This window comes from Bombus pascuorum, chromosome 4, assembly GCF_905332965.1.
Source record: "Bombus pascuorum chromosome 4, iyBomPasc1.1, whole genome shotgun sequence".
Classification (NCBI taxonomy): Eukaryota; Metazoa; Arthropoda; class Insecta; order Hymenoptera; family Apidae; genus Bombus; species Bombus pascuorum.
This window is the reverse complement of record NC_083491.1, coordinates 12,392,361-12,419,367: the sequence shown is the minus strand read 5'-3', so window position 1 is coordinate 12,419,367 and position 27,007 is coordinate 12,392,361. Positions and strand designations below refer to the sequence as shown.

The following is a 27,007-nucleotide window of genomic DNA, read 5'->3' as shown; positions in this document are numbered from 1 at the left end:
GAGTTTTACTCTATTCAGAAACACGACCGTGAGATACAAAAGCTTATCATCGTGTACTAGAGGATCTAACGTAGGTACGATTCAGTGATTTCAATTCAACTTTTGTGAGAAACTTTTCCACGAAACGCCGCTATATTCGGAAGAATGCAAATAGTTAATTCTTTGATGAATTTTAATAATTATTTGGTAATTTGTTATTAGATAAATGTTGTTCTACTGCAATTGAAATCTTATGTTTCGTTAAAAATCCAGTCCAAAGTATACTTCCTTCGTAATATTTTAAGTCAAAAATCCACAAAGGATTCTAGAAAATATCACTGGAACAACTCAGAACATAATCTGAGAAAACGTAGGAACGATATAAGATTTAATATTTAGAGAAGAAAATTCGAATGCAACGTGTAAAGCTGACAAGGGAACGGATGAAAAAAACGTCCAAAATTAGGAAGGTGCGCCAGAGGAGATAGGAAAGGTAAATGGAAGGGAAGGGAAAAAAAGGGAAAGACCAAATAAGATAAGGAGATGAGAGGGAACAAGTTTGTGGTGGAAGAAGAGTAAAGTTGCAGGGGAAAGAGAAACGGTGAACAAGAAAGACACGAACAAAGAGGTGGGAGGGATAGAATGTCGAAGGTAGGACTTTGACCGGCCGTTGCCCCTGATGCAGTCGCCTCCAGCCAGCAAACTCAACGGATCCTCCAAAGAAAATTCTGTCCCCTGACTTCTCCATTCGTACATGTTACTTATTTACACGCATTATACATTCAGTTCCATCGTTCTTGGCCTGTTTGTTACCTGTCTGCTTGGCTGTTCATTTGTAGCATACAAAAACCATAAATCAGTTACAATATAATTTCTAATTACTGCTTACATAATTCAGTTTCATTTTTTTCATGCAAAGATTGATTCATAACGAGCGATAATAGATGTTGCCTTGCTTTTTTGTAACTTTTTAATCCTCTTTTTCTTTAGATATGTATTTAGGTCGTTGAATACATAGAGAAGGAATTTAATGGAAATACAATCCTTACAGTGGTTGATTCTTTATGTCCTAATATAGATGTGATTTAATAATGATCGAAAATTAATAAAGAATTGTTTCTCAAAGCTTCTCGCTAATTATTTCTGTAATATCATAAAGAATGATTTTCTTTATCTTAGTATTTCCTTCCAATGTTATTAACGCTATGTTTATTTCGAATATTTAATGATTACACCTTGAAAGTTTATCGTCACACTAATTGTGTGTCCTACCTGAAGATAACGAACACGGAATCCCTTTTTTTATAATCATCTTTTCGTAATACCTGGATCATATTGTTTTTGTTCTGGCAGCTGAACAAAGACATTGTTTCACGTTTTGCTGCATTCTTATTTATTATGAATACGTGACCATAAAATATTTACAATACCACCATTTTACACATTTTTGTACGGCTCAATATCACAGACATTTTAAGAAGCAAAGTCATATTGGAAAATACTTTCAAAATGTCTGATCTTTTGATATTGAAACAAATTCTTTGAAATTAATTTATCATTAAATTTACTTATAAAACTTGCTGTAAAAAGTGATTAAGAAAATAACCGGAGGATAAATAACCGAGGATAACGCGGGCACAAGATAATGGCTTGATTTAACGTTAAGGCTGAGATTTAAATTACTAATCGGCAAAATGAGAATAATCTTCGTGTCCCCTGATACAATAACGCGAACAGAGGGAACCGAAATTAGTTGGACCTCGAGCGTCGAGGTTCGTTTCCACGATCGTCAATCCTGAAGCAGTGTACATGTATGTGCAACGAACCCCCTGGAGATCGCATAGTTTTAATAAATTCCACCGATAGGGATCATGCAGGGTCATGAAAGCTTAATCGAAGGTCGTAGTGGGACGATATTTCTACAAGTGACATACTATGATACACTTCTAGTTTGGAATTTCTATTATTAAATGAAAATTTTATATCATCCCAAAAGATTAGTTTTTACGATTCACAGTTTTTTCACTTTATTTAAGTTTGCAATCAATTTAAGCTATTATTAAAACATAATTAGAAAATTAGATTTTTCACAGAATTATCCTAGGATTAGTAATTCATAAAGCGTAAATATTTCTGTTATTCACTCCGTATTAGTTACAATTTTTCAAATTATTCCTCTTTACGCATTGTAGGCAAAACTAGTCATAAAACTACAAAAATACAAAACTGTACTTAATCCCTATATGATATATAACATTTAACTGAACTACGTTTATCAGTACATAATAAGATAATCTAAACTCCATTCGGTCCTTACATAGTAAGATAACCAACGGACGCGATGGACAACTTTAGACACGTTAAATTATTCGAATTATTTTTTAATTACTTAACGTTGTTTATTCAATTATTTCACGTTTCTCAAAAACATATTCGTATCTCATACAGAAATTACGCCATTACGGATATTAATTATCTTTATTGAAAAAATTAATAATAAACGACAAGCTAATTGTGAGATATAAGTCTTATAAACTGAACAATTAATTAAAATTACCGCTATCTTTAACACACGAATTCCTTTTCCCCGTGAACGACTTTACTTACCCATCATAACCTATAGCATAAAATTAATTAAAGCAATATACGTGGGTAATCTCGACAGAAGGAGGCGCGATCCTGAAATTCAGGAATCATGGAAAGCATTGATTACTCGCTGATGTTTTATTTTTTTAATCCCATAGAACATTTTTACGAAAATATAGGATTATTCTGGCAGTACATTGTCGATCCTCGAAGAAACATGATGAAAACGCATATATATGTCAAAAGAAAGTTAATTCACAAAGTGTGCGTTGTTCCTATAATAGAAAATTTTATAAAAACACATTTTTTTGTCGCAACAGCGGAAACATACATTTTTCGTCTTACTATAGTAAGTAGTAATTATCATTATCAACGAGTAAAGAACAGGATATTAATAATAGGGAAAAAAATAACGTATCAATTATCATTACTAATCAATTATCACTCGTTCTTCCAGCAAGTCTCAACTAGCTGGGATCTTTATAATTCTATATATATATATATAATATATATTTTTCTTCATATATAATAATTGTTTCTCATATCTTATCGCTCTACAGGCACGAGGAAGCACGTGCATACAACGTACATGTATGATTATAGATATACATATTACGTTTCTGCACTAAGCAGCATGGACATTCATTAGAATAGAACAATGCACCGACACTATTACTATCTACGAATGCGATTCCATCACTCATTACACCATATGCGTCTGAAATAGGCACTTTTCTTTCTTCCTCCCGATTATTTTATAATAACAATTTTAGCGTTAATCTCTACTACTCTCGTAGACTTATCGTATTTAACACGTTCCGTGCCACGTAAGCTTAGAAGACAAAGTTGTTTTTCCACATGAAAATTGAAGGGCAAGCATTTATCGTGCGTTAGAGTAATATCTATTAGAGGAAAATAGAGATTTTACCGATACGGTAATACATATTAATAGTTTGTACGTTCTTATTAAGCAATTTTGTTGTGCGTTTAATAGCTTTAATTTATTATTTATCATCGATGACTAATAAGCTATGTAGAAAGGAACATGTTAATTAGTTACAGCCTTTGGAGTACTCTTCGTTCCTCGAGGAAGTTTGATTGAATACTCGGCGTCCAAAGGCACTGGAACTAAAACATAGCTTCTCAGCGTCTTTTGATTCTTCAACTTCCAGTGAGTTATCATAAACGATGTAATGTATTTCGACAAGAAAAGAAGTAAATTGCAGAACTTTTTTCTTACTCCAACTTCTCTGAATCAGAAAATTAAATATATGTCTGTGTATATGTATGCATGAGAAGATAACGACTACGATTATTAAAATTATCAATATAAAAAAATAAACGGAAGTAAACTGACGGTTTATAAAGAAAAGGAACAAACACCTCTAGGGAGATATTATGCGAACGAAATTAATCGAAATCGGAAAGGGAACACTGGCATGAAAAGCAAGAGAGAAGGAAGTATATATAGAACATATTTATATGTATAATATATATACATATATATATGTAATAAGTGTAATGAGAGAAAGTTCTAAATTCTATTCACGTGTACAATTCTAAATATGATAGATACAAAATACAAGAATCACGATGATGTGGAGTGTTTCGTTTACTTGGCAGTCTTACTTTGAGCATGGATCCCTCAAGAAGAATTACATATTACTACATTTGACAATGAGAATTGGTATGCGAAAAACGATTATCTGAGCTCTCAAGCTCGCGCGCACGTTTTCCATTTCTTCCCCTTTAAATTCTTACCAGCTAAACGTACGTTATCTTTATTGTCTTTTATTTCTTCTTAAAATAGTCTTTTTCTCGCGTCTATTCTTTTTTTTTTTCTTCAGAATTTCACTTAGGTCGCATATAAAGGACGGTATTACAATAATTCCGACAGTAACAACAATTTTAAGGTAGTAGTTTCAAACGTTTCAAATAGGAGGAACGGGAATGATGGACGAGCAAAAGTAACACTAAGAAAGGATGGAGAAAAAGAAATCTACGTATGTTCATCGATGAAAGTCTCTAGACTTTTTTTTGACGCATTTTCTTTTCTTTCTTTTGGTCCCTCTATGTATAGTAAAATATATATATAAATGTATATAACATTCTAATTATCGCAATGATGATTAATAGAGAAAAAGCAAGCGAAAATGAACGTTCAAAGGAAATTTTTCGTTACAGCATTTTTTCTTTCTAAACTATCTGTCTGCATGGTTGCCCTTCTCCCTCTCACTCGATCTCATTCACTCTTCTCTCTCTCGTGCGTGCTCTTTCCCTCTTTTCCTCCTCTTCTCATTTATTTCGGACTCCCTCTTTCTATATATATATATATATAGAATATATATATAATATAAATTTATATATATTCTCTATTTTATAAGATATTCTACAATGTACAAGATGTACGCCTACAATATGAGAAAATAATAATATGGTAAGCAGAAAAATTACATTTCTAGGAAGACGAAGCGACGCGTCGTTCGATTCTCGAACGAAGAGTGGGGTCGATGAGGGACTATTTAATCTTCGCGACAAACCTGCACAACCCGACTTTTCGATTTCTCCTTCTCTCGTGCATTGTTTCATCCAACAATAAAAGAAAAAAAGAAAATAGCAAAGAATAATGGAAGAACGCATCCATTCGAAGCAAATAAAAAAAAGCAAAGGCGATTGTTCTAAAAGAAAAAAAAGAAGACAAAAAGAGGATGAAATGGAAGAAAAATGCCGAGAAAAGGAGAATGGCAAGAGAAATGAAAACGTCGTGTCGTCTCCCATTTTATATCACACAATCGAAGTTTCTCTCTACAAAGCCTCCATGTCTCGGAGCAATTTAATACTTGTAAGCTCTTTCTCCCTCTATCTCGCATGTGTTAGGTATATAGTTATATATGTGTGTGTGTATGTACGATATGTATAATATATATACACACACATATACATCCTCGTTATATTTGTGCTATCGATGCTTGCAGATTTATCGAGCGATATCGACCGAGCATGTGGGAAACATTATTTTCGCGAATATAAACGATGACGTTAGAAAAATGAAAGCAAATATAAGGTATTCGTCTTATTGTTTCTTAATATCGATAACGATATCACGGAACAGCATGGCGCAATTTTTGACACTGTGTACATTGGATCGTAAATTGGATTTAGTTACAAAAATGTGTAGTATTAAAAAAGATACTAAAAGGAAAAAACAATGATCTATGGATGATATCGAAGTCAAAGGATTCAAGGAAATTACGTGACGAGGCTATGAGTAGGATCGAACATGTATCTATGGTCGCTAGCTATCGACAGAAACTATCGATAGTCTCGCGTATACTGTAGTGTAGATGGGAATGGATGTATTGTTTAACTGTTTAACTAAAAAAAAAGAGAGAGAGAGAGAGAAAGAGGAGAGAGAGAGAGAGAGACAAAAAAGACGAATAATTAATTTCTTCATTTGCTTCGCTTGATATGTTGTGTTACACAGAACTTGCACTTCCGATCGAGAATTATCATGTAACGATCGGTAAGGCAACTCACTTTACACGTATGCCAAATGAACTACGAAAAATTTGTCCAAAATTGTTGGAATGCACGTATACGTTCTATATATATGTTACAGATACGAAAAATAAACGTAATTCAAAATGGCTTTCGATCTTCGAATAACTACATTAATGAAAATACGGTAAACTACAACTTGATTCGACTCGACTAATCGGATCTGTTGATGAATTGAATAGTAAAAACGAAGAAGCGGGGAAAAAGAAAAGAAAAAAGAAATTCTAAGAATGTATATAAGAAACTAGACGGATTCTTTGCCCTGTAGTTTCGTGGCAAGATCGACGACGAGCTGCTGATACACCACCGGGTCTATGTTCTTGCCGAGCTGATAAAGAACAAACCAGTCACCGATCTTGCACTTCGCAGCGATGGTTCCGATATGCTCCGGCTTGGAGAGGCGCGATCGGGCACGCAACAGCATTAAGCGAAATTTCGGCCCGACTACTACCGCGGCACGGTACGCCAGGGTCATAGCGCTCAACACCGACAGGATGATGAACCAGAACCAGAGGAACACGTATATCTTCTCGTTGACGATGTTTAACGGTAACACGCAGAGACCATCGAATTTCTGCACCGTACCGGACGCACCATATTTGTGGAAGGTACATTTGGTCACCTTCGGGAATACCCGTGACATTGGGTCGATCCTCTCCTCAGGTTCCATTTCTGTAAATTTCACCACGTCCGAGCCATAGGTGGTGAATTCGCCATCCAAGAAGAAGTCCATGAAGTAGATCTGGCCGACTACGTTAACGAAATTTAGCACTTCGCAAAGGAAGAAACGGAATGCGTAAAAATTCTGAGTGTGCCAATTCGAAGCGAAATACTCGACTAGTAATTTCCTTCTTTCCGATTTGCATTCGTCGCTCATTACTGGGCAATTTAGGTCTAGAACTAGCATCTTGATTCTACCGCCTTCCCAGGTCTTCCACAGGTAACGTGGCACGTAAAACAATATCGCCTGGAAGAATAGCGTGAAGCACACCCACTGATAATATTTGTGGTACTTGATCTCGTCCTCGCCATCGACGTGGGACGCAACACCTGGTTGCACTATATCTTTGCCGACTACGCCGGTTCGATCAGGGATCGTGAACGTCGAGTAGATCCAACAGTAGGTGTCCATCACGTGAAGCGGTATTTCGTCCACGATACAGTCTATAGGGTCTCCGATATATTGCCTGGATGTGACCAATAACGAAAAAGCAATTAATATGATCACCGTAGCTTTGTAGTGCAGCCGGAAGACATTATTGTCGATGCAAACGTTGTCTAGCTTGAGCAGTCCCTTTACAGAACCGAATACGTCGAACATGGTTGGTTATTTTCCTTCGAACATGTACTACAAGAGAGAAATCGAGCGACTTATTCCAATCGCGAGTTTTACTTTACTATTTACCAATCAAACCGGACACTCGGGTTGTTGATGACCCGCGCGACGTGACGCCGCGCGTCAAGAAGCGTCCCTGGGCCTCCCTGCACACGCACAAAAACAAACAGCTTTCAAAAAATTCGTTTATCACGATAATCGTTGTATTTCTATTCGTTACCGATATATCTATCACTGAATAAATTTCATTTACCGAAATCTCGTTCGAATTTCCGAAAACACGTGTGTTTCGTTCCGATCGTTCCGTGATCACTGCGCGCGTGAGCACGGCTCTACCGCAGCAAAGCGTCACCGAGAGCGGTTGTGTCGTAATGGCTGCGTTCAGAAACGCTCTACGACACGAGCACGCGAGGACATGCCGTTCCGTAAGCTGCTCCCTTTTGCTCTTCTCTCTGTCTATCTTCTTCTTCGTCAATTCGCTTCTTCTCTCTTGCGTATACCGTATAACGTCTTATCTCTGTCTCGCTTGCAGATTATACACAGCTTGGTTGGGGACGCTATACTATACGTTTACTTCTGCTGCACACCAAGATTCTATCCCCACTTACGAACGCGAGAAAACTCGTCTCTCTTTCTGTCTCTATCTCTCTTAGGTTCTCTTTCACACTCTTGTCCCTTTACTATAACCTAACCCCACTTTTCGTCTCTTTTAACTGCCGCGTCGGCCCGGATCACAGGAAACTTAGGCCCGTCGTTCGTATAGGTTCGATTGTGCTCGGCTAACATCGGTTCCAACGTTCCAGCAAAACCTCCAGACGCATATACGCATGCGTAATCGAAAAAGCAACCCACGCCACTCTCGTGAACGATCTTATTTAAATTTAAGGATAATAGCCATGAAATATTTGTTTAGAGCGTTACTATAAACATTTACACTTACAATAAACATAGTTTCTTTCGTTTAATAAATTTCGATTATTTAATCAAAAGTTTAAATGCTATCTCTTCAATTGAAGGTTTGTGAAGAAAGTTTTGAAAAAATATACGCTGCTTAAATAGAATAACCAGTCGAAAATTGATAATTGTAGTTTACTTCTTTATTGGTAATAGTGTCATTTACCTTGTTTTCCATCTCATATCGTTAACTCCATGCTCTTTAATTATTTGAGTACTACTGTTTTTATATAGCTCAATTTTTATCGAATCGAATATTTTAGAATACAATAGAAATATTTGGCATGAAAATATTTTGTAATAAAATCATATGTTTGAGTTTTATTAAAGCAAAATATACAAAGAGTTTAATTCAACAGGATTATTAAAAAAAGCTCGAAAGAGGTAATCGGAATAATTTGCACCATTCTAGAATGATACTCTGTAATGAATAGCAATTATCCCTAACAAATAATTTTTATTGATCCCATTACTTCTGGGATTACTTAAATTAAATAAATAGATAGAAGCTATTTTAATCTCAAATCGATATGCAGATTAATTACTATTTAATCTGAAATCAGCAGACGCTGATAATTAGACAAATTAAATTGCCTTTATAGTAAATTATGTATCAATTATACAAATTGGAGAGTACACATGATCTGTTCATACACATTAATACAGGTAGTCAATCACAATCTTATATACTTTTTATCACGAATGTTTGTAATGCTAGTATTATGTTTAAATGTCATTATCTATTTCAGTTATGCTTTATCGATAAAAAGATTCTCTGACATTGCATTCCAGTGAACTCTTTCTATAAATTGATTTTGCTATATCATATTCTTATCTGCAGCTGACGGTGAGTCTCCAGTAACGTAACTGTATCTCTATTTGATTGTCACGGAGTGATCTGAATCGTCATTGGCATTCTTGGAAGAAAAATTCTAAATTCAGAACATTAATAAATATCAATAAATATTAATAAATACTTACGTCCCTTAATGGCAAACAGATTGTTATATATTGTTATATTAGGTTATACTGTCTTGCAGATTGTATGTCTAGACAAGCATTACAATCACAATTACAGTCATTACTGTCAAAGTATTATGGGATTTATTTTATTTAAGCAAAATCATACAAACAAATACAATTTTAATATCTAATATAAATACTATATTTGTATAAGTACATAAGAATTAAAACCAAGGTCGGTCCTGTGGCGCAACGGATAACGCGTCTGACTACGGATCAGAAGATTCCAGGTTCGAATCCTGGCAGGATCGGAATTTCTTTTTTCCTAAAACATATATCATCCCTTAAATGTAGAATCAAATATAATTTTAGGTCAACTGTACTAAACAATTAATTTCTTTTTTATAATCCGATAATGCATTTCTTTTCTTTATATCTCACAAACAATGTCTCAAAATTTTTTTTTGTTTTTTTTTTTTTTTGTTTTTCAAAATTAAAACACTGACTTATCTTCTTACAAGAAATACATTTATCATATATCTATCTTTACAGGATTATTCATGTTATCTTAAGCTGAAAGCAGTCGGATAAAATAGAACAAGTATTTTGTTTCATAGTTGATCATGAATTGAATTAAGAAATACCTTGGATATTCAAATTGCGAGTCAAAACATTTTTATGGAGAAAGTTCATTTCCCTGTCTTAACCTTAACCATTCATTTTCGGTCTCTTCTAACAATACAAATCGCAGTTTGACTGTATTTTCTCTTACTGATTAACTGTTAAGCAGGTAAACCTTAGTTATTCGAAAAGCTTAAGAGAAGGGTCGGCGATAGAATGCAGATACGCGTGGAAACGTCTATAGTCAGTACGATCTCCAGCAATACGTGTCATACCTACTCAATTCGGAATGACTTGAAGGAATATATTATATCTAGTTCGCGAACAAATGCCGGAATCGTTGCTATTAATAGCCACAGACCGATCCTGAATTCCAACGAAGGCAACACGGTATAAAAGGATACCTACTTAATGCCCTGGAAACTAATTGGAAGCGAGCGTAGTCGGTGGGTCAAATAAATTAACCCAGTATGCACACGAAAACCGGTTGCAAGACAGTGTAAACCGAGAACGATCAAGGCAAGTACGAAGACGTTCCTTGGCAAAGAATCTTTAAATTGACAAAATAATTCTGCTTTTATGTCGTTCAAGTATAGAATTATTAATCTAATCTTCTCCCTTATTATAATTCAGTAAAAATATACCAAATATTACTTTTTCAAATAGTTTCAAATTAAACCTAACTTTATAGGTGACATCTTTTGTTTGAGGAAATGATTTCATTGCGAATGGGAATCGTGAAGATAGATGGATCGAATAGTGATTTAAGAATGCATGAAGGTTCGATGATCGTTCGTCACTGGCCTGGATTATAGCGCTGCTTGCATTTTATTGTGCATTACTCAGCTCTCTCGAACGAAATATCCGTTGAACCGATGGATTTTTGACTGAAAAAGGTTTCTCTTACCTGTGGTCTGTGGGTAGGCGTTGACGTGGCACGATACTCGATACATCAGCTGCTGCAGACCTACCTGTGACTTCTCCGTGGAGAATGGCGCGCGTTACAGAAGAGTGGGGTCAAAATGAAGGGACCGGTTTTTCTGGTTTTCAATATCTTCGACCCTCATACTCTATTCTTGTTACTTTCGTCGCGATCGTGCTATAGGATATGTAAGTATGTGTAAAATATGTATTTTGAACGTATGTATATATATAGTATACATATTTACTATATTTCAACCCATTTACGCCCTCCTTTGCCAAACATAATTTTTCGACTTATTCACTTTTGCTTTAACTGAGATACAAGATTGTCGAGTTATTCTAAAATTTTCTTGCATCCGAGAAAAAAAATTCGTCTCAACTCATGCTGTATACGATTTAGCTATAACGAAAGATACATATAGCGTCTGATATTGATCACATTGTTTATGTTTCCTTACTTAATAAATTAATATCGTTTCACTAAAAATTTAAATGTACATATATACTTACATATATTTAATGATTGTTTTACTTGAAATACAATTGGTGAGATTTCTTTTTAGAAATATTTTTACTAGGAAATATTACATAAAAAGTCAAATCTTTCCAATATGTTTAATTAATTAATTAAAAATATTTTTATTTATTTATTTATTTATGATCATATTGTAAACTTATAATAAAATTAAAATGTGTTCATGTAAATCAAACTATGGTATAAATTGAGATAAACTTGAACGTAAATAGGATAACTAGTCACTTAAATATGTAACATTCCGAATGCTTACTCTATGTTGCATTAGTGTTACTATCATCAATAAAGTTATGTAAATGACCAGAATCCTTCAATCATTGACAGAAGGCTTAATTGTAAGATTATTATCTAAGTTATCTAAAATTTTATAAGTTTTAATGAATAATCGACTTAAATTTTGCTTTCATTGTGCAAATCGTATCATCCAATTCCTAGAAGTGAAAGTACATATATCGATAAGAAGTAATTATGTATTGCAATCTGTTGTAAGTTTCATAGTCATGCGCATGAAGCAGTAGCGCAATCTACAATCAAGGGACAGTCACGATATTTAATACCATAGTTTCAGAGTACAAGTAATTTTTTTTAAATAACGAAACACTCAGTAAATTATATGGCAACTGTTGAAATAAACTGATAAATCGTATCCTTTTGGTTAAAACTCATTATCTGTTTAACGATATCGTGAATTTTATCAAAAATTCAAAGACGTGATATTAAAGAGTGTCTCCAATAAGAACATAGTTATCGTTACAGTTAAATTTTTCTTGTTTGAAGTTGGAACGTATACGTGAATATATGGATTAAAGATGTCTATTTCGGTAACTACTAATCGATTCCTTATGGTGTTAATGAATTCTCATTATTATTTATTCAGAATTGCATTTGTTTGGTTTTAGGAACAGGAGGTACTCTATAGTCCCAGCAAATGGAGCAAGAGATTCGATCAAATGCAAATATTATCGAATTATTATAAATTTGCAAAAAAGGGTAAGTTGAAATTAACATAAAATCGAATTAAAGTAAACAATAATTTATTTGTATTATTATAGTTACCGATGACGCTCGTAAAAATTTTAAATGCGAATTAAATATTCCATATGGAACAACAGAACGAACTAAATATGATATCTATGGAGCTGACTTACCCAAAGGTACGTATTCATATTACACATGTACGCATATTAAAGGTTTTAAATTTTCAGTTTGTGTCAGTTTTTTGCAGTGTAAATAATTTTAAATATTTCACTTTAACTTACTTCCATTAAGGTATTTCGAACAATACATGTTTCTTCCAGATTCCCCCATATTTATATTCATTCACGGTGGTTATTGGCAAGAAGGTAGCAAAGATTTTGCTGCATTTACAGTTCCTGTCTTTGTTAATAAAGGAATTAAAGTCATAACCATTGGCTATGATTTATGTCCTAATGGTAAACTGTATTTTTTTCACGTTTCTATCTTTCTCTAGATACAAAATTTAAAAAAAATATTTAAAAAATATTTTAATTAATATTTATATTGTATTTTAGTTAAATTTGGGGATATAATATCTCAGATAAAAATAGCGATTAAACATATATTAAAGTATGCATTGAATCTCGAATGTCGGTAAGATGCACATAACACTTACATGACAATTTTGTTAATTTATAATATAATGATAAAATTGGATGGATTCTTATAGGAATGTTTGGCTCTCTGGTCATAGCGCAGGCGCACATTTAGCGTCCAGTATTTTGTATGATAAATTATGGTTGGATGAAATGACGAAAAACGGATACTTAAATCTACTAAGGGGTATCGTGTTAATAGGAGGCGTTTATAATTTGAATCCCCTGCTCGATACGAATATTGTTACGCCTTTGAAACTTACAAAGTAAATATCTGAATACTTATATAGACTATTTACTTTAGTTCATAATAATATATAACATGTATATTTTAGAGATGAAATCAACACATATAGCTTTACCACTCTTGATACCAAAAATAACACACTCATCCAAGGGTTGAAAGTTATTATAACTATTGGGGAATGTGATTCACCAGGACTTATTAATGAATCACGCGAGTGTACTCAGGTACTCGTGTTATTCTAAATAAATAAGTAATAATTTTTTCCTGCTCTAAATAAAAATTTGTAATCTTATACTCTTTTCATTCTAGCAACTTATTACAATAGTAGACGATGTTCATTATATATTTCTTCGAGAAAATATTGACCATTTTAATATCGTGGAAGAACTTACGAATGAAGAATTTATTTTGACAAAAGTAATACTAAATAACATCTTTCATGAATGAAAGAGAATAATTTAATAACATAAAATCAGAAATAATATAGAAACATATAATTTTAATGCGATCAGATAAATTTATATTTAACATATAAAATTTTTGTATATATATATATATATATTTTGATGTTCGTAAAAAATTTATTTAATGTAATATATCAGTATACTAATACATTGTTACTAAATTACAAATTGTTTGTAAAAAAGTTATTACGTTTATTTACTCTAGACTGTCTATTGGTCATCTGTCATTTGTTAATTTTGCATAACAATGATCACGACGAACTGCTTTTAACTTTTCTATGAGTCATTTAGATTGTGACGTTGATGAAAATGTCTTTAGATGTTGCAAAGTATTTTCTTTTTGTTTCATGGGTAACACTATCATTTGATTAGACTGAAGCGCAGAACTTGGGTTTTTTTGTTTCGTTTGTGAATTTTGTATCTGATTAATATTTGTTTCCTGATTAACTAAATTCGATGATATATTATTTACACTTGTAAATTTTGTATTTTTATCTATTGCTTGCGGCGAAGATATGACCTGACTGCTTTCTAATTTAGTTACATTACTCGAATCCATATTTTCAGTATTCAATTTCACATAATTATTTGTAATATTTTTTACATTAATTATGCTTTTACCTGCTGGTATTACAAATGTCTTGCAGTTACCTTTTACAATAGGAATTACCTGAATAGTACGAACCGAATTTTCTTGTGTAATATCTTGTGTAAGATCTATTACATTTTTAGAAGTTAATCTCTTTAATGTATCTTCATTTTCATTAGATTCACCTACTTTCTCTTGTCCATCTTTCCACGTAATCGGAGGTTTAGCAAAAGAGCGTACTCGTAACAATGGCTTTTCTTCTGCTTCTTCTGCTTCTTCTGCTTTTTCTGCTTCTTCTGCCTTATCCTCTAGTGACTTGTCATCCATTGGATTTTCACTTATTATATTAGGATCATCCTCTACAACACATATATGTAATAAAATCTATATGTTTTTGTTCATTTTTCAATGATTAACTTTTTTTCATCACTAACCTTTTGTTCTATCAATAAGAATTTTATTATCTGTTGTGGTTGAGAATGCTATGTTAGTCGTAATATTTAAATGCTTTGTCACATTAGGCGCTGATATTGTGTCATTTTGTATTATCGACTCTGATTTAAAATTATTTTTATAATTAGATGTATTCACAAAATCGTTAAGTTTTCTTGATTTTAAATTGTCACCCTTATGATCTTTCAATCTATCATTCATTTCTTGTTGGCATATTTCTCCCATTTCTATATTGGAGTTAGCTTCTCCTGTATTAGATTTGGCTTCTGTATTTGTTTTATTTTTAGATGTTTCACTTCTATCAGTACTAATCTCATCTTCCAATGAACTACTTTTATCGTTATCTGTATCTAGATTTATGTCACTGTCACTAATGCCATTATCATCAGCTTCATCATTATCATCATCATCTTCTTCTTCATCATCATTATTTTCTGTGCTATCATCATCATCTTCTTCATTCTCTGATCTTTTAGAATGTGTAATCTGATCTTTCATTTCTTCTTGTTTCTTCACATATTCCTCAAATGTATCTGATAATTTCTTCTCACCAATTCTCTTGTTCTGCATTAATTTTTCAGCTAATTCCATATCCTTTAATGCAGGATCATCTTCTTTATTTTCAAGAAATAATGAAAATGTATCCCAATAATCATTGCGTCGACACCTTTGCAAATGTTCACCTAAATCGATGAACGCCTTTTTTACTATAAAAATTAACAATACATAAAGATTAAATTTAATTATTTAAATTACAGTAACTTGCTAGTGAAATTATAATAACTTACCAATCTCACGCAGTTTTTTATTATTCAAACCTAAATTATTCATATCATTACATCTTGTCACGCATTGTAAAATATCATTGTAGTCTGGAAAAATTAGTGCTCTTGTAAAATCGCCAACTTTCTTCAATTTGTTTCTTTTTGATATTTTTGAATTAATGAAATTTGTAATAGCATTATTTACAACAACAATACTGGTTGTACTGAAGTCTTTTGGTCTTAGGTATTGCCGTCCTGCATCAGTATTTTCTCCAGTATATTCACAGTACTTATTATACAGTTCCACCATTCGATGTTTATATTTTTCTAATTTTATATAATTACTATTTTCTTCATCATCAAAATCTACTTCTAATTCTTCAAAACATTTTATATACTTTTCACATTTTTTCATTGCATTTAAAATTTTTCTAATTTTCTTTTCTGTAGCAAGTTCTTTTTTTTGTTCTTCTCCGTTATCTGCGTTAGTCAACATCATTTCGTTATCATTAATTATACTATTATTAGTTTGTGTCATATTTGAACACATTCCAATAGATGCATTGGAATTATTTAGTTTACAATCTCTATTTGTTTTGTTTACATCAGAAAAATAATCTCTATTTGATAATAATGTCGACTTTCCTTTACAGCAATTTTTCATTTCATTCATTACTTCAGCTATATATATGTAAAGTTTACAATTACTCTCCATTATGTCATTTCTCTTTCGATTTAAAAAATCATTGAAAGCTTCAGAATGAGCATATACAGGATCCAACTGTTCATAACGTCTTTTTAATTTATTAACAATCTTTTTCATATCATCAGAATGATCTTTCTGTAAACATAAACTAATAAACATAGAGAATATATCCTGTTCCATAGAAGAAATAGTTTTCTTCTCCTTTACAACCAACTTTGGTTTCAATAATATTTTATTTTCTTCTCTTCCTTCTTCTGTTTCTTCCTCCTTCACATTACATGCTTTAACATTATCTTCTTGTTTATACAAAAATACTTGAGAATTTTTGTCAATACAAGAACTGTCAACATTTTCCATTTCAGATGCTTTTCTTTTACGTCTTTTCTTTCCTTCATTGTCACACAAGGAAGCTTCTACTCTTATAGTAGTTATTAAGAAGTTAGAATGGGAATTATGATTATCTTTTACTAATTTGATAACTGACTCTTGTTTGTTATCAGTTTTATTCTGAAACAATATTTTGAACTCTCAATGTCTTTCAACATGTTCATAATTTATTAACCATAAGTACATCATCACATTATAATTGCTAAGGATTTACAGTTGACATAATTACATATATTTTAATGTAGCAAGATATACGAACCTGTCTTGCATCTTCATCATCATCTGATGAAATATAAATAATATCATTCTCCTTACTGACCATATTTATTATTTTATGAAAAAGTTAGATTATAATATTACAATACATGACATCCATCGCTTATCTTGCCGACAGAAAACGATAATATAACGGTTAATTCTATTACAATTGCGTCAAAAGCCTTTCATTATGTATACATACTAGCGTTTGTTTAAAAGTATATACACGTTTCTATTTAGCCTGCTATAACATCACCTTATTTTTGTTTCCACTTTAACAGTATAGATCAATTTGATTAAATAAAACTGAAAGTATGGAATTCAATATTGATTTAGATGTTTTCATTGAAATCTCTACCTTTAAAAGGTTAACAGTTGAAGAAAAATTCGAAATTGTATTCGTAAAAATAAATAATTCTTATATACTGTATTTACAACGTTACAATTAATTATTAGCCTTTAGGGACTTTACTTCCTCACGTTACATACCACGCAACTTAATCACGCAACTTTAAGTTTTATTGGAAAAACTTTATCAAAACAGTCTATAGGAAAGAAAACTTAAGAAAAGATGGAATAACGCCGTTCTTCCGCAATTTTGTAAACTATTGTTATAAAGGAGAAAATAAACCAGTAGAAGAAAATGATAATACTTGTTTTAGATAAATTTTATCCAAGAAAGCGACTACATAAAACATTAGAAAAAATAAAATATAATATTAAAATAATTTTTATCGACGTTAGACGATCAGAATAAAATATAAATTTCCAATATTTCTATAACGATACAATGTTTTACTTTAGTGTTTCTATTACTATTTAAGACTAATCTAACACTAATTTTAGGGTCAAACCTAAACAATTTTCTTATAGCATTGTTAAGTTGGTACGAGTAGAAACTTCAAAATAATAATTAGAAAAACTTATTCACACAATAAATATCGAAATATTGTACTTACATCGTACTCTTATTTTTTAATCTTTGAATACGATACATTATATTGATAAAAGTTTGGAATCGAAATTTTCCTATACATTTTATTTATGTTAATTTTTTATTATTTCTTTAACTTCTTGTTTCTTAATCCTTAATACTTACTTAGAATCACCAATTAATTATAAATTTCCTCTCTGTTATCAAAATATATAATAATACCAATTATAATAAATTATGCTTTATAGACATTAAGATATCTCATAACTTAATTAATTATTTATTTCTCTTTTAGAAATTTTAGTATAAAATTTTGCACAACCTAACCTTTCTCATAACTTGACATATTAATTCATAAAAATATCTAAATACGATAAAAGCACTGATATGTATATTAAAATCATAGACTAGAATTTACATATCAGTAAATAACATGCAATGTAGAAATGAGAGATGATTATCCATCTCTGACGATAATTCAAAGCGCAACTATACATTCGTGTAGTTCATGATTTTAATAACGACACGCCATCTAGAAATGTTTGTATGCATAGTAATTCTATCATTACAAGTGTTGGTTGAATGACAGTGGTGTTGAGTAATTGTAAATATGTCATTAACGGAGGTTATATGTCACACGTAGTCTCAGATAACACTACATAACTTTGAAACCGTTTCATCCTATTGTATAATTAAACAATGTCGATAGTTTTCTGTCGATTCTGATTATTTCCTTATACCATGATGGGAATATTGTATGAGAAAAGGCCACTAAAACGGCCTAAATTAGGGCCGCCAGACGTCTATCCTCAAGAACCTAAACAGAAAGAAGATGAACTTACGTCCACAAATGTCAAACTGGGCTTTGCCACAATGCCCCAGATGTCAGAGGAATTTGGGACAGCAAGACATTATAATGTCACTGCTGCCAAAGTTGGAGCATATTTCAATGCAATTTTGGCTAAGAAAGAAGAGCTCTCTACGATGCCAGACACTGCAAGGAAACGACAACAAATCAACCCAAAAGATAATTTTTGGCCAGTAACTGCTAGAACAAAAAATGCCATTGAGGCCTGGTTCAAAGATTTGTCTGGGTGTAAACCACTGATAGCTCTTGCTAAAAAAGTTCCTAACTTCAATAAGAAAGAGGAGATATTCATGATGCTTTGTGAGTATCAAGTACCAATGCTTAGAGCAGCTTGGTTCATTAAACTTAGCTCTGCTTATACAGTAGCAGTTTCAGAAGCCAAAACAAAAAAGAGGCAGTTGCCTGATCCAACTACAGGTAAACAAAGACCTTCTTCAATATTAGTGAAATCAAAATATTTAATTAAAATATTTATTTTTTGTTTCTCTATTTAGAATGGACAGGAACACTTATTAAATTCTTGAAGGATCAGCTTTCAAAACTACAGGAGTATTATTATATAAATAATAATACAACAAATAGTACTAGTAGTAATGGTATTGCAAATAATTCTTGCAGTGGGAACAACACTGGGAATAACAATAATAATAACAACAATAACAATAATGTTAGTAATAATGCTAATAATAATAATGGAGTAGCTAATAATCAGCCAGCTACACCAAATTCAAGTAACCAAGTAGCAACTGGAAATACTATGAACGAGGAACATAAATTATCATTAAAACAATGGCATTATTGCATACAATTGGCAAAGTATATGTTTGAAGAAGGTTTATTAGATAGGCAAGAATTACTACAATGGATTTTAGAATTATTAGATAAAATTAAATCTTCCCCTTCGGAAAATGGTATTTTGAAACTTCTGTTGCCATTGGCATTACAGTATTTAGAGGAATTCGTGCAATCTGAATTATTGGCCAGACGTTTGGCATATTTGTGTTGCCGCAAATTGGCACATATGTGTAGTAACGTAGAAACCAATGGCAATCCACAAAGTCCGTCCATAAATAAAAGTGATGTTAACAGTGGGAAAGACACTACCATTACTAATCAAGTTCAAAATCCATTAACTGCTGCCTTTAATGACTATTTGTCTTGTCCACATCACAGGGATGTGGTTTATAGTTTGTCAACAATAATACAGGTAAGATAGCATGTTATGTATTATTTAACATGTTCCATGGCCAATAGTGAACTAAAAAGAGATAATATTATTCTAAATCGCTAATAGAAGTTTGGTGTCCTTTTGCTTACTTGAAGAATATAACAAAGAGTGGTTTTGTTCTATCAAATGTTCACCTAACATGGAACATGCTGATCTAAAAATAATTAAAGAATAATATAAAAAAAATAATATAAAAGAATATATTATAAATTTATATTATAAAATAATATAAAAAAATATAAACTTATTTTTCTATCAGGTTATAACACTAGAATGTCCTACTGCGTTAGTGTGGAATAGCGTTGGCGAAGGAAAAGCTCCATCTGTATTAAATGGTTCTCCTTTAGATTATTTACCATGTCCCCCTACAGCTTTACCATGTCCGCCTGTGAGTGCAACTAATCCTACAATAAAACAACTGAAAATTGCTCAAAAAAATATTCGAGCAAGATCTCAAGCTGCTGAAGGAAAATGGTCATGTGATAAGTGGCAGCAAAGCAGTGCTGGAATAACAACAACTAAAGTACTGGCAGCCTTAGATGCTTTAGATCGGCATAGTTTTGATAGAATGGATTCTACTAATTCGTTAGACACTTTGTATGCTAAAATATTTACATCACCTCCAAAAGATAATACTAATGAACGAGATACAAAAACGGAATATAATCCGCAACAAGATTCTGCTGTAGTTGAAATTCTATGTGAATGGGCAGTGAGCGCAGAAAGGTGGGGAGAGCATAGAGCAATGGCAGTTGCAAAGCTGCTGGAGAAACGGCAGAGTGAAGTTACTGGGGAAACGAACGATAACGATGATAAAGACAGCATCTGTAGTAATGGAAATCCACCCGTGCTTCCAATTTTTCAATCATTACTTATGAAATTCTTGGACATGGATGCCCCGGTATTAGATAATACAACAACTCAGTCAAAAGTTCAGTTCACGAATTTGGTTCACTTATTTTCAGAATTAATTAGACATGATGTATTTTCACACGACGCATACATGTGTACACTCATCTCAAGAGGAGATCTCATACAGGGTAAGATAAGCTTTTTACAAATTTTTCCATCATCTATTACCGAAGATACATATTTTACTATTTTATTTTATTTAGGCCCTGTGGCTAGCAAACCTGGAACTCCGAGTAATCGAGAACAAATCGATGAAGACAGCTTGTTTACTGGGATAGATTTAAAACCAACAAAATTAGAAGTACCAGATCACGGACGAACGATGGATTATGATGACAGTAAAATTGACGATGATTTGGATAAATTATTACAACACATCAAAGAAGATCAACAAAATAGCATGGATGCACCTGACAGTCCTAAAGAAGATGCATTAGCTGGGCATGGAACTCAAGAAGGACTGGATTCAAAAATACCATCAAGTCACAGTAGACATTTATTGTATACAACACATTTCCCATTACCACAAGTAAATTAATATTTGATTGAAACAATTTTATACAAAATTTAACATGTATCCTGTAATCTTTAAAATGATGTTGACATTAATTTTATAATATTATGTTTGTAGGATGAAACATGCAGTCAACATGACTGTAATCAACGACATGTATTACTGTATGGAGTAGGTCGCGTTAGAGACGACGCTAGACATATTGTTAAAAAAATGACGAAAGAAGTATGTAAATTATTCGGAAAAAAATTTAGCATTGACGTTGCAGAAGGTGGTAAAGTAAAGAAACATTCCCGGAGTGAATTCAACTTTGAAGCGATTACGCTGAAGTTTCAGAATCTGAGCTATTTCGATCAACACGTAGTGACGTGGCAATGCGCGACACAAGTTATAGAAATGTTGAATACATTTGCATTGGCTGGTTCGTCTTATTTACCAGTCCAAGAACATGTAGCATTTCTATTCGATTTAATGGAATTAGCGTTAAATATATATGGCCTGATAGATGTTTGCATTCAAATACTAAAGGAATTACCAGAAGTTGAAACACAGTTGGGAATTAGAAACAGTCAGCTTGTTAGAAGCTATACTACAAGTTTAAGTTTATATGTTGTAGGAGTATTAAGAAGATATCATTGTTGTTTGTTATGTAAGTATTATTCATAACAAAATTCATTATTTTATAAAGTACTCAAATAATAGGAATGACAATTATATCTAACTTGGTTATTTTAGTATCTCCGGAACAAACAACAGCGGTATTCGATTTACTTTGTAAAGTTGTAAAGCATGTATCCAATCCTAGTGATTGTAGTTCTGCTGAACGATGTGTATTAGCGCATCTTTACGATTTATACTCGTCTTGTTCGTTGCTGAAAACGAAACCACATGGAGTTGAAGCATTTAGCAATGCTTATCCTAAAATCCGAACAGCTCTTTACAGCACGTTACAACCAACAACGTCGAGTCATGTGTATAATTCACAATTTATGGTAGACGTTTTTACCAGTCCAAGACGCGGTGGAAAAATCGAACCGCAATGGGCTAGACAGTTGAACGAGACACCGGCGAATCGTTACAGTTTTGTTTGTAACGCAATAGTTGCAGTTTGCAGTGAGACGGATAATGATAAATTAAATGACATTGCGATAACATGCGCGGAATTAACAGCTTGTTGTAATGCACTTAATGCCGAATGGCTCGGAGTCCTTATGGCACTTTGTTGTTCTTCAAATAGCTCCGCCTTTTATATTGACGTGTTAAATCAGGTTGATGTACAAGACCTAAGTATACATAACTCTCTGGCTGTATTCACGTCAATTTTAATTGGTAAATTTTTGAAATGATTTTAATGCATTATGTTATTTTAAAAAGTTGGTGAAGTACTACAATAATATTTTCTATTTATAGCAAGACACTGCTTCTCATTGGAGGATTTTGTTGTGCATATCGCATTACCATCCTTAGTTAAAGCTTGTAATGAAGGTCGCGGAGACGCAGATATGGAAGCTGAAGCTGGAGCACGTCTAACCTGCCATTTGCTTCTACGACTTTTCAAGACTGTCGAATGTCCCCAACCGGCGCTTTATTCCGTGAGCACAAGTCCTCATCCTCTACCGAATGGAAATTCCAGGGGTTACAGTATAAAATTAAGCTGTGATAGACACTTACTGGCAGCTGCTCACAATAACATCAGGGTCGGTCCGGTTTTAGCTGTACTGAAAGCTATCTTAGTTGTTGCCGATGCAACTGCTGGTAAACAACCTCCAAAGAAACCAGATGTGCCAATAAATCATTCGAATAAAGCAGGAGGACCAGCTAGTGTTGGTGTTGGTGTTGGGGTAACGACAGGTGGACCAAGTGAATTGTCTATCAGTCATATCCTAGGTACCAGTGATATTCTAGGAGGTGGCGATGACTTGGGACTTGATCTAGCAATATCTTCATCTAGCAGCAGCGCTGGAATGACTACAGAAAATGTGAAAGGATTGTCAGACTTTGCGCAACATGTCCTCAGACAAATCTGCAGCCAAGAGTGGGTTTTAGAAAGATGTTTACAAAACCCAGAAGAACTTTGTCATCCCGATATGTTACTCGATAATATGCTGACACCGCGTCAAGCTCAACGGTTACTTCATATGATCTGCTATCCAGAGACTTCTACAGACGCATTTATTGACCAGAAGACTCACATAACAAACATTTTGGAAAATCTGGAGCAATGGAGTTTAAGAATGTCGTGGCTTGATCTGCAACTCATGTACAAACAATTTCCTCCAGGATCGAGCGATCTTTCACAGTGGTTGGATACCGTTGCCAAAGCTGCAATCGATGTGTTTCAATTGAATACTATGTCAAGTAAGCCAGATAAACGGTCTGGTTCGATATGGTTAGTTGCACCGCTTGTTTCAAAATTACCAAGCGCAGTGCAAGGTCGAGTCTTAAAAGTAGCGGGCCAGGTATTAGAATCCGGTAATTGGTCAAAAACAGCGGCAGGTCGTGAGAGAAGTAGATCGAAATCGCCATCTCTGTTTAATCATCAACCGTTTCTCTCGTTAGTACTCACTTGCCTCAAAGGTCAGGACGATCAAAGAGAGGGCCTTCTGATGTCTCTGCATTCGCAGCTATCGCAGTTCTTGAACATTAGCAAAGAGGAGAAAAATTTTGTTACCGAAGATCCTAAGACGAGAGAGGTGTTGCAAGATGCATTGCAATTAAGATTTAGTCTCGTCGGTGGAGTCTTTGATACTATACAAAGAAATACGACTGCTACCACAGACTGGGCTATCTTATTGGTTCAGCTGGTTAGCTATGGTGTTATAGATTTAAATAATAATTCTGGATTGTTTACTACTGTCATAGATATGTTAGCAACCCTAATACATTCTACTCTAGTTTCCGATTCGCAGTCCGAGAAGGATGAAAATAAAAAACATTATCAAAACTTAATGAAAAAGTTGAAAAAGGAACTCGGCGATAGAAATTCTCCCAGTATTCGATATGTCAGACAATTGTTACCACTGCCAAAATTAACGATGGAAGTAATTACGTGTGAGCCGGTTGGATGCTTGACAGACACAAAAGGAAATAAAATAGCTGGTTTTGATAGTATTGATAAAAAACAAGTAAGTTGAAGTACTTCATATTTGTACTATGTAATGCTACACTCTAATAACAAGCAAAATAAATGATATAAAAAAATATGCGTATTAAATTAGGGTCTACAAGTATGTGATTCCCAAAGGGTATCTGCATGGGAAGTATTAGAAGGTCATAAAAATCCAGCACCAATTTCTTGGGCCTGGTTTAGAGCAGTTCGATTGGAACGTAAGCCTCTTACATACCAAAATGCTCATAAGCTTTTACGATATCATACACATAGTCAAATTAGACCTCCTAGCCATTACTTGGAGCCACCACCATTACCTCCGGAAGATTTAGAACCAGATAAAAAGGAATCAGAACCTGGCAAAGCTGATACACCAATGAGTATCGATTCTCCTGGAAGAGTAACAGGTAGTGTTGGCAGTAGTGGAGTTGGTAATGCTATTACCAATGGCAAAGGGAAAGCTATGAAGACACGAAAGCATAGAAAGAATAGGGGAGCTGCTACACCTACTACACCTGTTTCACAACAAATTCAGGTTCTTTTTCTTTATTTAATTTTTTAAAATATTTGATTTCAATTTTTGATATATTTTATGTGTTAAATAGCAACCACCAAATCAACTACAACAAATGTCATTTGGAAATCAGCAAGTACCCGTTAGCCAACAACCTGGCATGTTTACTGGTCAACCGCCGCAACATCAACAGCCTTGGTACACCAATCAGCAAACTCACGCACCAGCTCAGCCATATGCATATGGACAACAATTACCACCAACTCCAGTTGGACCAAGATATGACAGACCAGGCATGAACAATCAATCAAAACAGGCACTTTCTCACATGTTACGCTTACGGCTACCGTCCAATCAATTAATAAGCTCTCAGCAACAAGCAAATGCTGCACCTGTCGCTGGGCCAGGAACGTTCCAAGGAATGCAGAGACAACAATTCATCAGACAACAATTGAGAGCTCAACATGGAGCTCCAAATATCAATCCACAACAAGGAATGTTTGCTTCGCAACAGCAGCAACAACAACCGCAACAACAAGGAATTTACACTGGAATGCAACAGGGTAATTATATATTACAATTTATTATTTTATGTATAATAATTACTTTGGTAGTATAATAAAAGATACTATAATTATATTTTTTAACAGGAATGAATCAAAATTATGCAGGATATGGGGGTCAACAAATGATGCCACAACAACAACAACAGCAGCAGCAACAACAGCAAGCGCCTCAACAAGCACAGCAACAACAACAGTTGTTGCAGCAGCAGCAGCAGCAACAAGGTTTAATGAATCAACAACAGAACATGATGTTTTCTAATCAGCAGCAAATGATGGGACCTCAAAGGGCGCAAGAGTATATACCACAACAACGTATGCAACCTGGAGCTACGAGGCCACCGTACCTTCAGGTACCATTTAAAAGAAAAGTAGATAAAATGAATTTAATAAAAAAAGTATTTACTATAAAGAATCGAAAATTATTATTGATATTTTTCAGGCTCCAAATGTTACAATGAATACAATGGGTCCAATGGGAGGTGGAGTTCAAAGTCAACCAGCACCACCATATAGGCAAACCAGTGGAAAACCTGGTACAGTTGGTGTAACGGGAGTAGGCACTACTAATGTCGGCTTACAACAAAATCAACAATTTCAACAGGTAAGGTTTACTGTGCTATAAAAAGTTGTTTGTATATTTGTGTGTATAATCATTTACATTATTAGCAACAGGCGATAAACCAACAACGCATGAGACAACAAATGCTTGCAATGCAGCAACAACAACAACAGGCACAGCAGCAACAGCAAGCACAGCAGCAACAACAACAACAAGGTAATGCCGGTGGACAACAGCCAACTCCACAATTAGTGACACATTTACAACGGCACTTAAGTCAACCACCGCAACACTATCAGCATCAACCACCGCCTTATTAGTAATTTAATCTGTATATAATTAATTAATATGTTGTATAATTAACATAAACTGTGTAGACTGAGTCAGAAGAATTACGTAACTTAATTTGCGATGTGAATGTATAAAGCGTGCCATTGCAGAGGCAATAAACAGACAAGAATTTCAGAAAAGTCTTAAAAGCTGTTTCTTTCGTTTTTACTTCTTTTTAACGTTAATATTGTGTATAATATAGGGAAAATAATCAGTGATAATTGTTTAGAAATATTGTGTAATTCCTGTACTCTCAAACCAAATAAATTAAAATATAAATTTTCTTTTTGTAAGGCTAATAATAAATTAGATATAAATTATGTAAAACTAATGGTAATCTTAGCTATACGAAATACATATATATATTTAACGCATACATAATTTATTTATAGATAACAGACAAACAATAGACAGCATATAAACAATAAATTAAATAAAATTTAGATACTCGCTGATAATATTAAAAAATTATATCAAGTATAACATCGTAAATATAAAAAAGGAAAACAATTTCTAAAAAAAAGAAACCTTTCATA

General features: G+C 33.3%; 4 protein-coding genes and 1 non-coding gene across 8 annotated transcripts; 3 read left to right on the top strand and 2 right to left on the bottom strand.

Annotated features, from left to right (window-relative positions):
- Positions 1-2,688: 2,688 nt before the first annotated feature.
- On the bottom strand, positions 2,689-7,854 carry LOC132906233 (innexin inx2). The gene is made up of 2 exons (XM_060958232.1): positions 7,713-7,854; positions 2,689-7,605 (listed from the first exon to the last, which is right to left on the bottom strand). Exon 2 carries the CDS (start codon positions 7,442-7,444, stop codon positions 6,368-6,370), a length of 1,077 nt encoding a protein of 358 aa, XP_060814215.1. The 5' UTR covers positions 7,445-7,605; positions 7,713-7,854; the 3' UTR covers positions 2,689-6,367.
- Positions 7,855-9,614: 1,760 nt separating this feature from the next.
- On the top strand, positions 9,615-9,687 carry Trnar-acg (transfer RNA arginine (anticodon ACG)). The gene has a single exon. It is a non-coding gene; the product is annotated as a tRNA-Arg (tRNA).
- Positions 9,688-10,674: 987 nt separating this feature from the next.
- Positions 10,675-13,966, top strand: LOC132906516 (kynurenine formamidase). 3 transcript variants are annotated; one of them, XM_060958772.1, is made up of 8 exons: positions 10,675-11,107; positions 12,356-12,446; positions 12,509-12,610; positions 12,755-12,889; positions 12,989-13,067; positions 13,144-13,335; positions 13,405-13,540; positions 13,626-13,966. In XM_060958772.1, the coding sequence occupies exons 2-8, from the start codon at positions 12,407-12,409 to the stop codon at positions 13,761-13,763; spliced, it is 822 nt and encodes a 273-aa protein (XP_060814755.1). In that variant the 5' UTR covers positions 10,675-11,107; positions 12,356-12,406; the 3' UTR covers positions 13,764-13,966. The 3 variants fall into 3 exon arrangements, with proteins under 3 accessions (XP_060814755.1, XP_060814754.1, XP_060814753.1); XM_060958771.1 differs by having other exon boundaries at positions 10,675-11,111; XM_060958770.1 differs by lacking the exon at positions 10,675-11,107 and adding an exon at positions 11,644-12,277.
- Positions 13,876-17,740, bottom strand: LOC132906506 (protein PFC0760c-like). Its single transcript, XM_060958754.1, has 5 exons — positions 17,591-17,740; positions 16,939-17,243; positions 15,611-16,799; positions 14,804-15,529; positions 13,876-14,728 (listed from the first exon to the last, which is right to left on the bottom strand). The coding sequence occupies exons 2-5, from the start codon at positions 16,999-17,001 to the stop codon at positions 14,064-14,066; spliced, it is 2,643 nt and encodes an 880-aa protein (XP_060814737.1). The 5' UTR covers positions 17,002-17,243; positions 17,591-17,740; the 3' UTR covers positions 13,876-14,063.
- A 707-nt stretch (positions 17,741-18,447) lies between these two features.
- Positions 18,448-26,754, top strand: LOC132906493 (mediator of RNA polymerase II transcription subunit 12). Of its 2 annotated transcripts, none has more exons than XM_060958728.1 (12): positions 18,448-19,156; positions 19,234-19,946; positions 20,227-21,007; positions 21,083-21,408; positions 21,511-22,042; positions 22,129-22,722; positions 22,804-24,518; positions 24,612-25,037; positions 25,108-25,579; positions 25,667-25,932; positions 26,022-26,183; positions 26,255-26,754. In XM_060958728.1, exons 1-12 carry the CDS (start codon positions 18,613-18,615, stop codon positions 26,459-26,461), a joined length of 6,738 nt encoding a protein of 2,245 aa, XP_060814711.1. In that variant the 5' UTR covers positions 18,448-18,612; the 3' UTR covers positions 26,462-26,754. The 2 variants fall into 2 exon arrangements, with proteins under 2 accessions (XP_060814711.1, XP_060814710.1); XM_060958727.1 differs by having other exon boundaries at positions 26,249-26,754.
- The last annotated feature ends 253 nt before the right edge of the window (positions 26,755-27,007 follow it).

Bases quoted from the DNA above. Each gene is read 5' to 3' on its own strand.
- LOC132906233 (XM_060958232.1), bottom strand. From the start codon at position 7,444: ATGTTCGACGTATTCGGTTCTGTAAAGGGACTGCTCAAGCTAGACAAC.
- LOC132906516 (XM_060958770.1), top strand. The intron at 12,447-12,508 runs GTAAGTTGAAAT...GTATTATTATAG, and splicing joins TTATAAATTTGCAAAAAAGG to TTACCGATGACGCTCGTAAA. The intron at 13,068-13,143 runs GTAAGATGCACA...GGATTCTTATAG, and splicing joins GCATTGAATCTCGAATGTCG to GAATGTTTGGCTCTCTGGTC.
- LOC132906506 (XM_060958754.1), bottom strand. From the start codon at position 17,001: ATGGTCAGTAAGGAGAATGATATTATTTATATTTCATCAGATGATGAT. The intron at 15,530-15,610 runs GTAAGTTATTAT...TAATTTTTATAG, and splicing joins TAAAAAACTGCGTGAGATTG to TAAAAAAGGCGTTCATCGAT. The intron at 14,729-14,803 runs GTTAGTGATGAA...TATGTGTTGTAG, and splicing joins TCTTATTGATAGAACAAAAG to AGGATGATCCTAATATAATA.
- LOC132906493 (XM_060958727.1), top strand. From the start codon at position 18,613: ATGATGGGAATATTGTATGAGAAAAGGCCACTAAAACGGCCTAAATTA. The intron at 21,409-21,510 runs GTAAATTAATAT...TTATGTTTGTAG, and splicing joins CACATTTCCCATTACCACAA to GATGAAACATGCAGTCAACA. The intron at 25,933-26,021 runs GTACCATTTAAA...GATATTTTTCAG, and splicing joins CGAGGCCACCGTACCTTCAG to GCTCCAAATGTTACAATGAA.